This window comes from Mastigoproctus giganteus, chromosome 3 (assembly GCF_048544385.1).
Source record: "Mastigoproctus giganteus isolate SK-2022 chromosome 3, ASM4854438v1, whole genome shotgun sequence".
NCBI classification, from domain to species: Eukaryota; Metazoa; Arthropoda; class Arachnida; order Uropygi; family Thelyphonidae; genus Mastigoproctus; species Mastigoproctus giganteus.
In genome coordinates this window covers 1,478,405-1,489,683 of record NC_143577.1, presented here as the reverse complement: position 1 = coordinate 1,489,683, position 11,279 = coordinate 1,478,405, and the positions used below count along the sequence as shown (strand labels likewise).

The window sequence follows — 11,279 nt, the reverse complement described above, 5'->3', positions numbered from 1 at the left end:
AGGAACTCTAGAAAGTCGCAATCTTGAACACCTGTAGGATAGTCAGAGTTCCTCGAACAACAGTAACATAGTGTTGCATAGTGTGCATAGTGTTAGGGTCGGGCGCCACCTGTGGTTTCCCACAACTGCGCCATATGTACACTGTGAAGAAATACAGAACACTGTAAATGCCAGAAAAGTGTTGTGTGTTGAGTGTGTAGTTTTGTGTTGGGTTCTTTTGTTGCCTTGGCATTTGGCCGCAGGGCCTCTGGTGGAACCCCACGTTGCCCGCACACACCACTAGGAGGTAGCCAGGCTACCCATAGTTCTCTGGCTAGTCTCCGTCAGGGTCGCCTCAGCTTCCTGAGCGAAGACCAAGTTTAAAAAAATAATAATAAATAAATAAAAAAATAATAATAATAAAAAAATAAATAAAAAATAAAAAAAATAAATAAAAAATAAAAAAAATAATAAATAAAATAAAATAAAAATTAAAAAAAAAAATTAATTAAAAGAAAAAATAATAATAAATAATTAATTAATTAAAAAAAAAAAGCAGCGATTAGATAGAGTGAGGTAGTACAGGGTGTACACAGAAGAGGGGGAATGAAAGTAAGAGTAAGGGGATATAGGCGAAGGCATCCCCAACCAGTCAATGTACACTCAGTCAATCAGGTGAAGGCGAAGAAAGGGGAAGGAATGGGGTCGAAAGTGACTGTACAATTGAGCACAGATAGGATCGCCATTTGGCGCCTCTGTCATCGACATCGGGTGCTGTCCAATCCAGGGGTTTAATTCGATCCAATGGTAGCTTTCAAACTTCAATCATCGGATAGTTGTCCGTTTGATGGTGTGGCGGTCAAGTTCATGACTGTCTAGTCTGGATGAAAGTCCATCATAGTCTCAGACCGTCTGTTGTCTTCCTTGGGACTGCTGTGGCGCAGGTACAGGAACTGTAGATAAGGATTTCCTTCGGCTGAAGAGCTCTTGTGCGAAACGCGTAAAAGCTGTATATTCCTCCCTACTATCAAGCAGGTGTGTTTCTTGGTCTTTGGGTATGTAGGTCAAGGTAGTGATGAAGGTGCAGCGAAGATCCTCATACAGGGGGCAGTCATACATAAGGTGCGACCAACTCTCAGTCCCACCACAGGTGCAAGTGGGATCATCGATGATTCCCAGGGCCGTCAGTTTGCCTTTTAATGATCCATGGCCAGTTAACAGGTATGTAGCATAAAGGCCAGGTGAAAACCAGGGAGGAAGCCTGGGGAACACCCTGTTAATGTAAGGGAAGAACTTTCTAGTGATTTCGCCTTTGTTGGAAGTAGTCCATCTCGCTTGCCACGCCTGCTGCAGATGCGTGAGGAGACGCTTCTTTTCTGCTGTTCTGTCGTTTGCGGGATCTGTTGTGAATTCGAGGATGGTCTTGGAATTTGCTTTGGAGAGGTGGAAGAGTAGTCCACAGCGGACCACCTCCAGGTCCAGTGGCATGGCGCCTGCCAGGATTTGCAGAGCATGGGTACTGACAGTGCAGCAGGCACGGGTAGTAGCGAGCAGGATGTTTCTTTGCAGAGAGTCGAGGATTCTTCTACCACTAACAGTGATTGCTTTCGGGTACCAGATGCCTGCTGCGTACGTTATAATTGGGGTAAATATCACTTTATAGAATAAGGACAGAGTGTGCCTATTGAGTCCCCAGTCCCGTCTGGAGATCCTGGTGACAAGGGCGGTGTAATTGCGTATCTTTCTTCTTAAGTATTTAAGATGTGGCTGGAAATTTAGTTTGCTGCCAAGTACGACTCCTAGATACTTAAGTTGAGTGGAGAATTTTATGGTCCTGTTGTCGATTTTTATCTGTGGCGGTCTGGCTTCATTACTGGACATAACAACAACCACCCTGTGTACTTGGTAAGGTGTAAGGTGTATTGATGTCATGCGGCACCAGGAGTTTCCGCCATCTCCGAGTTGCTTTCATTGTGGATGTACCAGTTTGCTGGGAATGCCAGAGATTTAAAAGTGTGTGGGTATTGTACATGTGTAATGTCATGTACCGTTGTTCATCTGGTCATTTAGCCGCTGGACCCCTGCTGGAGCCCAACGTTGCCCTACCTTTGCCCCGTGGAGGCAGACCAGGAACTCAGTAGACTCAGTTACTCTGGCAGGTCCTGCCGCTTAGATTCCTGAGATTTCGGCGGCTAGGACCTATATAAAAAAAAAAAATCATAATATGTATGTGTATATACACATGTATATACTCATTTCACTTGTCTGCATACACCATACGTTGTATGCCTATACACACCGCTGGGGGGTTTGATATTACGTAGATGGATAGGCCGAGACTGGGCAAAGATTATTTTGAGTGTTGGTAAATTTAGTGTGTGGGGCGTTCGCGTTGTATATACATAGTTAGGAGGGGGGACAGAAGACTGGGGGGTAAAGAGAGAAATATGGGAGCGATAGAGGAGATGCCCCCAGTTGGTCAGTGAGGCATGCCCATGCCTCACCAAAGAGGAAAGGGAAGGGGGGGTTTCGAGGGGAGACAAGGAGTCTCCGCCCCGCCGTGGAAGGGTTGGAAAGGAATCGAGTCAAGTGCTCGATTCTGGTCCCCAACGAGTCTTGATGGCAGCGAAGCTGCATGGTTCAAGTCCGTGTGGCCCCTTTGCAGATTCATGGTTCAGTCAGTTGCAGAGTTATAGACCATGTCCTTTTATTCTCGTTGGAGGTATGGAATTTATTGTGGGAATAGTAGCTTGTGCCATTTAGTTTCCAGTTGTGTTATTTGCTTGTTGGGCCAGAGTGGCTCGGCCTCTGTTAAACAGTTTCTGTGCAAATTCGGTTAATGCCAAATATGGTCCTTTATCGTCAAGAATGAATTGCTCCTGGTCCTTGGGTGAATGTTGTAGTCTTGTCACCAGCTGGCAGCGGATGTCGTCGTATTGGTGGCAGTCATACATTAGATGCGTCCAAGTTTCTGGAATGCCACAAGTGCAATTTGGATTTTCAATTATTCCCAGAGTTGTTAGTTTGGCGTTTAAGGCACCATGTCCTGTGAGTAGGTACGTCACAAACAGACCAGGTGCGTACCAGGTTGGTAATTTAGATTGGAATCTATCTATATTTGGAAAGAATTTATTTGTTATCCGACCTTTGATGGAGACATCCCGTCGTGCCTGCCACGCCTGCAGCAAGTGGGTCTGGAGTCTTCTTTTTTCAGCAATGCGGTTATTTCCTGGATCTCCGTTGAAGTCAAGGTGTGTACAAGCATTGCTTTTAGCGAGCTCGTGGAGGATGCCTCTCCTCACCACCTCTAGGTCTAAGGGGAGGGTTCCTGCGATGACTTGCAGAGCGTGTGTGCTCACTGTGCTGCAGACGCGAGTAGCAGTGAGTAGCACGATTCTATGTATGGAATCAAGTATTCTTAGGTTTGCAGCTGTGCTGGCCTTTTTGTACCAGGCACCAGCTGCGTATGTTGCGATTGGTAAGAAGGCTGCTTTATAATAAAACATCATCGTTCTCTGTTTCAATCCCCAGTCTCTTCGGCCAATTCTGTTTATTAAGGTAGTGCAGTTTCTTATTTTTCTTCTTACGTAGTTTAGGTGCGGTTTGAAGGATAAGCGGGTATCCAAGATGATACCCAGGTATTTGAGCTCTGTGCTGAGCCTTATTGTTCTAGTGCCAATCTTAATTTGGGTGGTCTGTGGATGTTCAGTGTTCCCTTTAAGAGGATGGAGTTGGTCTTCGTCGGTGAGATTTGTAGTAAATGGTGTGTGGCCCAGTCTTGGAGAATTTGCACAGCGCGGTTTGCCAGTATTTCCAGTTGTGCCCTGGAATTAGCTTCTATTGTTAAGATGAGGTCGTCCGCGAAGGCTTGTGAGCGAATCCCTTCCAGATCCTCGTTTAGAAACTGGTCCATCAGGAGATTCCACATTGTTGGTCCAAGTACTGACCCCTGTGGGCACCCTCTATATATTTTTCTTTCTATTTCTTTGTAGGGAGCTTTTATCTTGATTGCTCTGTTGGTGAGATAGCTTTTAAGCACATTGAAGAGGTTGCCAGGAACCCCTGCCTCCCGGAGCCGACCCAGGACGTTCGGCCACCATAGGGTGTCGAACGCCCCGACAAAATCAATTGAGATAGCTAGCACGTATTTTTTCTCAGATTCTTGTGCTTGGGCAATTAGGCTTTGGAGTGCGTCAACTGTGGATCGACCTGGTTTGAATCCGTACTGGTTTGGTGAGGATAGGTTTGCCTGTTGGTAGTGGTGATTTATTCTGGATAACAGTAGCCGTTCAAAAAGTTTACTTAGTACTGTGAGTAGTGTGATCGGTCTGTAGGAGGATGGCTGTTCTGGTGGTTTGTTTGGATTCTTAATTATTAGTTTAACATTGGCCATTTTCCAATCTTGCGGGTATGCTCCCACTGTGAGGCATAGGTTAAAGAGTTGGAGCAAGAGTTCCGGTTCTATGTCTACGACTTTTTTGATTATTTCCGGCTCCAGGAGGTCTGGACCTGGGCATTTTTTCGCTGCTATACGTGAAGCCGCCAGAATGAGCTCATCCGTAGTGAATCGCGGTTCTGCATTATCTGTTCCGTACTTATCATTTTCCCTACAGGTCTGGATCTGCTCCTCCGTTTGTGGGTCTTTGTGGGGATGAAAGGTGACATCTAGTATGTTGTTTATTGATGCCTCCCACGAACAGGTTTCTTCTCCTTGGGGCGTGACAGTGGTTGTAAGCACTTCACCTCTGGGGAGCTTTTTTGTGACAACCTTGTACACAACACCCCAAGGGTCAGTGTTCCCTGAGTTTGCTACTAGTCTCTCCCAGGTTTCCTTTTTATTTTTTCTTATGAGGGCGGTATAAGCATTTCATGCTTCTCTATACAGATTTCTGAGCGCGTCCACCTCCTGCTCAGGCCAAGTTCTTCATGCCTTTTGGAAGTTTGTCCTTTTGGTCTGGACGTCCTTGCGAAGCTGTTGAAGTTTTTGGTTCCACCAAAGTACAGCACCAGGTTTGGGCCGTCTCCGTTTGATTGAGGTGTTTGCAGCCACTGTTATAATTTCGGTGATGGTCTTCTGGAGTTCATCAGGGTTCCCAGCCGTTTTGATCTCTTGCATCTTTCTGTTTTTGTTGTCTGTGAGGGTTTTCTGGAACAGGTCCCAGTTTGCAGTTTGCAATGCATAGCGTTCGGGTATTCTTTCTGCTGGCGGTTGTCGCTTCAGGTTCCTGTTGAGTTGGAATGTCAGGGCCCTATGGTCTGAAGTGGTCCAAGCATCCTGGACCATCCAGTCTGTGATGTTTCCTGCTATGTTTCGAGTGGCAAGAGAGACATCTATTGTAGCCTCCCAACGGAGGTTGCAAAAAGTTGACAGCTGGTTTGGTTTATTGAGGACTACGATAGATGAACTCGTAATAAATTCCTCCAGTCTCTGGCCATTCCTAGTACGTTGGCTGTCGGGGGTTTGGCTGTGCCAGGCTGGTGATCTACAATTTACATCCATTCCAATGATAATTCTTTCCCCTCTTAGTAAGTTGGTAGCATGTTGTAGGTATCTGGTGGCTGTGGTGATGTCTTCACCAGGTCTGCAATATAGCGAGATTATGTAGAGGGCACCTAGTGCGGTGATAATTTGAGCGCAGGCCGTCCAGTCCGTGCACAGGTGGGAGACTTTGGTTGCAGTGATGTCGGGATTTCTGATTAGGATTGCAGCCCACGGGGTAGTATCATCTGCTTGTATTAGTTTGTAGTTGAGGGGATTCCCTCTGACTAGCTTGGAGTGGGTATACGGTTCTTGCAATATGATTACATCTGCATTAATTTCATCGTCCTTGAGCCTGACTTGGTCGGCTACGGCCCTTGCCCGTTGTGCATTCAGTTGGATGAATTTGATTTTTGTGGTATTATAGTGGTTATGGTGTGCTGCCGTAATTGATTCTGGCTTGGTTTAAACTCTTGTTTTTGACGTAAATAGGACATTTGTTGTCACGAACTGAGTGTGAAGCGTTCAACTTCTGACTCTTACAGTTGGCACATGTTGGTTCCTCATCTTTCTTTGGGCACTCCTTGTAGTCATGGCCTTTGTCGGCGCAGTGACCACAGTGTACTTGGTAAGGTGTAAGGTGTAAGGTGTAAGGTATATTGTTGTCATGCGGCCCCAGGGGTTTCCCCCATCTCCGCGTTGCTTTCTTTGTGGGTGTACCAGTTTCCTGGGAATGCCAGAGGTTTAAAAGTGTGTGGGTATTGTACCTGTGTAATGTCGTGTACCGTTGTTCATCTGGTCATTTAGCCGCTGGACCCCTGCTGGAGCCCAGCGTTGCCCCACCTTCGCCCCGTGGAGGCAGACCAGGAAACACCAGTAGACTAAGATTTACTCTGGCAGGTCCTGCCGCTTAATTTCCTGAGATTTCGGCAGCTAGGACCTAAAAAAAAAAAAAAAACTTATGTACACATACACATATATGCACATATACACAACAGTGATACATAATATATACGCATCCATGCAATCGTAATTACTTTGGATGTTTGCATACAGCACGTGTGCATGCATTCATATGGCAGGAGTAGGGCATTGCGTAGGATAATTAGGCCGAGACTGGGCGAAGATTATTTTTTGCTAGATTAAATTTAGTGTGTAGGGCGGTCGCGTTGTGTATAGATAGAGTGGGGGAGGGGAGGAAGAAGGTTGGGGGGAAAAGGCAGAAGTATGGGGGACACAGAAGAGATTCCCCCAGGTGGTCAGTGAGGCATGCCCATGCCTCACCAGAAGGAAAGGTGGGGTAGCAGGGGGCGAGGCGACTGGTCATCTCGTCCTCCTGCCAGGAAGGGATATTAAAGGAGAGCCAGGCTAGTGCTTGGCTCAGGCCGCCAGAACAGCTGCTATTCGTCCTTCATTCAGATTTTTTGTCTATCTTCATGGTTGCTTAGTAGTCCATCTTTGGTGTTATGCACATTTTGGCTTCTAGCCATTATGTGGCTAATGTGCATTCAGGTCCCGTCTTCTTCTGTACAGGGCTTCAGCGAACTTTGAGAAGGCAATATATTCCTGTCTCCCATCCAGGAGGTGTTGTTCTCTATCTCTGGGCAAAAAAGTGATCCGAGTGATGAGTTGGCAGCGGAGGTCATCATAAAGCTGGCATTCATGCATGAGGTGGTGCCAGCTCTCCAGCTCTCCACAGCAGCAAGTAGGGTCATCTGTAATGCCCAGGACTGTAAGTTTAGCCTTAAAGGCACCATGTCCTGTTAGCAGGAAGGTCGCGTGGAGTCCCGGCGTGAACCATGCTGGAGCCATTGGATAGAGTTTTCCAACGTTGGGGAAGAATCGTTTGGTGACTTCTCCCTTTGGGGAATTCTCCCATCTGGTTTGCCAGGTTTGCATGAGATGATTTGCAAGTCTCTTTTTCTCAGTCAAACGATTTGTGGTAGGATCTGCGTCGAAGCCGGCGAAGGTGCAGGCTCTTCCCTTGGAGAGTTCATATAATACTCCACATTTAGCTACTTCGAGGTCTAAAGGTGGGGTTCCTGCCAGCACCTGCAGCGCGTGGGTGCTAACTGTTCTGCAGGCCCGGGTTATAGCGAGCAGCATGGCTCTATGGATAGAGTCGAGGATTCTGCGATTTACAGCCATGGTGACTTTGGGGTACCAAGCTCCGGAAGCATAGGTAGCTATCGGCAGGAAGGCGGCTTTGTAAAACAGCTTGAGGGTCTTCTTTTTCAATCGCCAATCCCTTTTTGCGACTCTGGTAACAAGGGCTGTATAGCCCCGTATCTTCATACGGATGTATTTCAAGTGTGCCTGGAAGCAGAGAGTGGGGTCCAGTATTACTCCCAGGTATCTAAGTTCCTTGGACAGTCGTAATGTGATACCATCAATCTTAATCTGTGGGGGTCTCCTGTAATCTAGGGCACCCTTGAGGAGAATGGAGTCCGTTTTGGTTGCTGAGATCCTAAGGAAGTGGATATTGGTCCATTCTTGTAGGATTTTAAGGGCATGATTTGCCTTTCTTTCCAGCTGGATTCTGCTGTTTCCCTCTATCATCAGGATGAGGTCGTCTGCAAAGGCTTGTGAAGACGCCTCTCCAATATCGGTATTTAGGAATTCATCCAAAACGATGTTCCATAACGTAGGTCCTAAAACGGAGCCTTGTGGACAGCCTCTGTTGATTTTTCTGGTGAGTATTTTATATGGAGCATTCACCATGATGAGTCTACTGGAGAGGTAGCTTTGGATTACTCGATAGAGGTTGCCTGGCATCCCATTCCCCCGGAGCCGGGCCAGGATGCTCGGCCACCAAAGGGTGTCGAACGCCCCAGCAAAGTCGATAGAGATAGCCAGGAAATATTTGTTTTCTGTGGCAGCTGCACGTGCAAGGACGTTCTTCAGGGCATCTACAGTCGACGTTCCCGGTCTAAAGCCGTCCTGGTTTGGGGACATTAGGGAACTTACTAAATTCTAAACTTCCTTTAGATGACTTCATTAAAGAAATTAAGTTGCTCTTCAAAATCAAAGCTAAAAACAAGAATAACAGGCATTGGATCCTGGAAGTTTCTCCCAGGTTAAGAAGTTATTTTCTTGAACTTAAAAGTCGTCTATACTTTGAATGCGCTTTGCACACAATCAAGGACTATTACATCACTACTCGCTGTACAAATTGCTTGCAGTATGGACACATCGCTCGCTACTGTAGGCAAACAACTTCCACATGTGGTCACTGTGGCCTCTCGGGCCATCAAGCCTCCTCGTGCCCTTCCTCTGATTCTCCTGTAACTTGTCCTAATTGCTTGATTAGGAAGAAGGATGCCCATCATTCATTTAGGGACCACAATTGTCCCGTATACTTGGCTGCCTTGGCTTCTGTTAAAGAAAAAACTAATTATAGTTTGGCTTAAAATTATTAATTTTAAATCTGTTTGCTTAAACAAAATTGTAGGTTCTAATTTATGTTGTTATTTAATTAGATAAACCTGATTAGTCCAGCGGATTGCTGGGACTTGCCTGTCCGGGGGTAGCCATCACGGACTTGGTTCCTTGGCAGGTTAAAATGTTAAATTGTAAATTTATGTTTAATAATGGTCTGTTTATAAATTATTTTTGGTATTGTTCATAAATTACCTTTGTAATTATTGACAATTTCTCATCAGACAAATCCTGTTTTAATTGTGTTATAAACTGTATATAAGATGTACCTTGATAGACCAGCTGGCTGCTGGGGCTTGTCAATTGGGGTGTAGCCATTAGAGACTTGGTTCCCTGGCAAGTTTAACTATTGTATCATAAAATTAATGTTCTTAAATGATGATTATTATAAATTACTTTTGTCTAAATTAGATAAAATATTAAAGAATTGTATTATATGTTTGTTGGGTCTTTTGCCTGGCTGGGGTTAACCATGGGTTTTGGTTCCTCGGCTGGGTTGGAAGACTAGTTTGTTTTAATAGTTTGTCTTGATTCTGACCTTACAGTTTAAAACAGTGCTTACAATGTACATTGATGTGATTAACATGTGTCCAGTGGACTTGGTTCCCTGGCAGGTTTATATACTTCGTTAGTAAGCTTAATACTCACATATGATATATATTAAAATTACCTTGTTTATTTATGTATGTCCTGCCAGTTTAGTGGGCCTTCCTGGCTGGGGTTTTGCCAAAGTTTTGTTGAGTGTGATGTTTTGGCTTATAATGATAAGTTTTTAATTATTGTACCTCCTGTTTTGGTGGGTTATTGGCCTGGCTGGGGTTTACCATAAGTTTTGGTTCCTCGGCTGGGTTGGAGAACAAGTTATGTATTGATTGTTTTATGATTTTGGCCTTCATAATTTTACAGATCTTAGCATACTTGCTATAATAGATTAACTTCTGGTATTGTATCTCCCCAGGTTGTGGATTTTGCTAACTTGTAATTAATTTATCTAAACTTGTTTAAATTTTTCCCCTTCCCCCTTTTCCGGGACCTTATGATAATATGACTTTGTTTTTGTCAACTCTTTTGTAAATTTTACCTCTTTTCCATTGTTCTAAAAATGCTTTGTTTACTAATCTAAATTTCTCCAACTAGTCAAAAAAGTTATTCTTCCTAAGTAGTTTCGCATAGTAGTTCCTGGCTGCCTCCCCGTGGCTAGGGACGGGAGTGGGGGGTTGGAGCATCTCTTCGCTCTCAACCCCCTGCTGCTAAAGCCAGGTGCCGGCATACACAACAACATAAACAACATACTACCCAACACTAATTACAATTCTATCCTCCTTTGTAGTTCTTGCTTTCTTTAGAAGATTCTCTTTTTTTTTTTTTTTTTTTTTTTCATGCCGGCAGTTGGCGCTCTCGCCTAAAACTCGACGGGTATAAGGGAAACCTTGGTTACCGTCATTAACCTACAGAAAATACTTTGAATACTTTGTAGGTAGTGAGCCTGTATTCTGGTTAACAGGAGTCGTTCCAAGAGTTTACTGCAGACTGTTAGTAGGGCTATTGGTCTGTAGGAAGTTGGTTGGTCTGGTGGTTTTGTCGGGTTTTTAATTATGAGTTTAATATTTGCTTTTTTCCAGTCCTTCGGATAGGTTCCAGTTTGGAGACATAGATTGAAGAGGTTCAGTAGCATGTCAGGGGCTATCTCCACCACCTTCCTGATGATTTCGGGCTCCAAGAGGTCCGGACCCGGACATTTCTTACTTTTAATAAGGTGCGCAGCCGCTTGTAGTTCCTCTATTGTGAAATCCGGTTCCCTGTCTTCTGTTCGGTAGTCGTCATTCTCTGTGCACATCTTGATTTGTTGGGGTGTCTGTGGGTCTACATGAGGGTGGAAGGTTGCATCCAAAATATTGTTAACAGATGCCTCCCAAGAATTGGTAGCATCTCCCTGTGGTGTTATAGTGGTTGAAATTACCTCTCCCCTGGGAAGTTTATTAGTGGTTACTTTGCAGACCACCCCCCAGGGGTCAGTGTTGCCAGTGGTTGCGACCAGATTTTCCCACGAGAGTTGTTTACTTCTGCGTATGAGCGAGGTGTACTGGTTTCTGGCCTCTTTGTAGATTTCCCGTAGTGCATCCACTTCAGGGGCAGGCCAGGAGCGTCTGGCTCTCTGGAATGCTTTTCGTTTGTCCTGGACTTCTCTTCGGAGCCTCTGGAGCTCCGGACTCCACCATGGTACAGCACCTGAGGCAGGTTTTCTTCGTTTTATGGCAGCATTCGCTGCTTTAGTAATGATCGCTGTGACTATTTTTTGGAGTTGGTCAGGGTCTTGGATTGTTTGAATTGCAGCTTGCTGTGTATCTTTTTCTGCTATTAGGGTGTCTCTGAATTGGTTCCA

At 45.1% G+C, this 11,279-nt stretch overlaps 1 protein-coding gene across 1 annotated transcript; it reads right to left on the bottom strand.

Annotated features, from left to right (window-relative positions):
• Positions 1-4,903: 4,903 nt before the first annotated feature.
• LOC150087602 (uncharacterized) lies at positions 4,904-5,479 on the bottom strand. Its single transcript, XM_090369823.1, has one exon. It carries the CDS (start codon positions 5,477-5,479, stop codon positions 4,904-4,906), a length of 576 nt encoding a protein of 191 aa, XP_090225949.1.
• Between the last annotated feature and the right edge of the window lie 5,800 nt (positions 5,480-11,279).

What these genes read in the sequence shown, in the direction of transcription:
- LOC150087602 (XM_090369823.1), bottom strand. Translation starts at nt 5,479, where the DNA reads ATGGATGTAAATTGTAGATCACCAGCCTGGCACAGCCAAACCCCCGAC.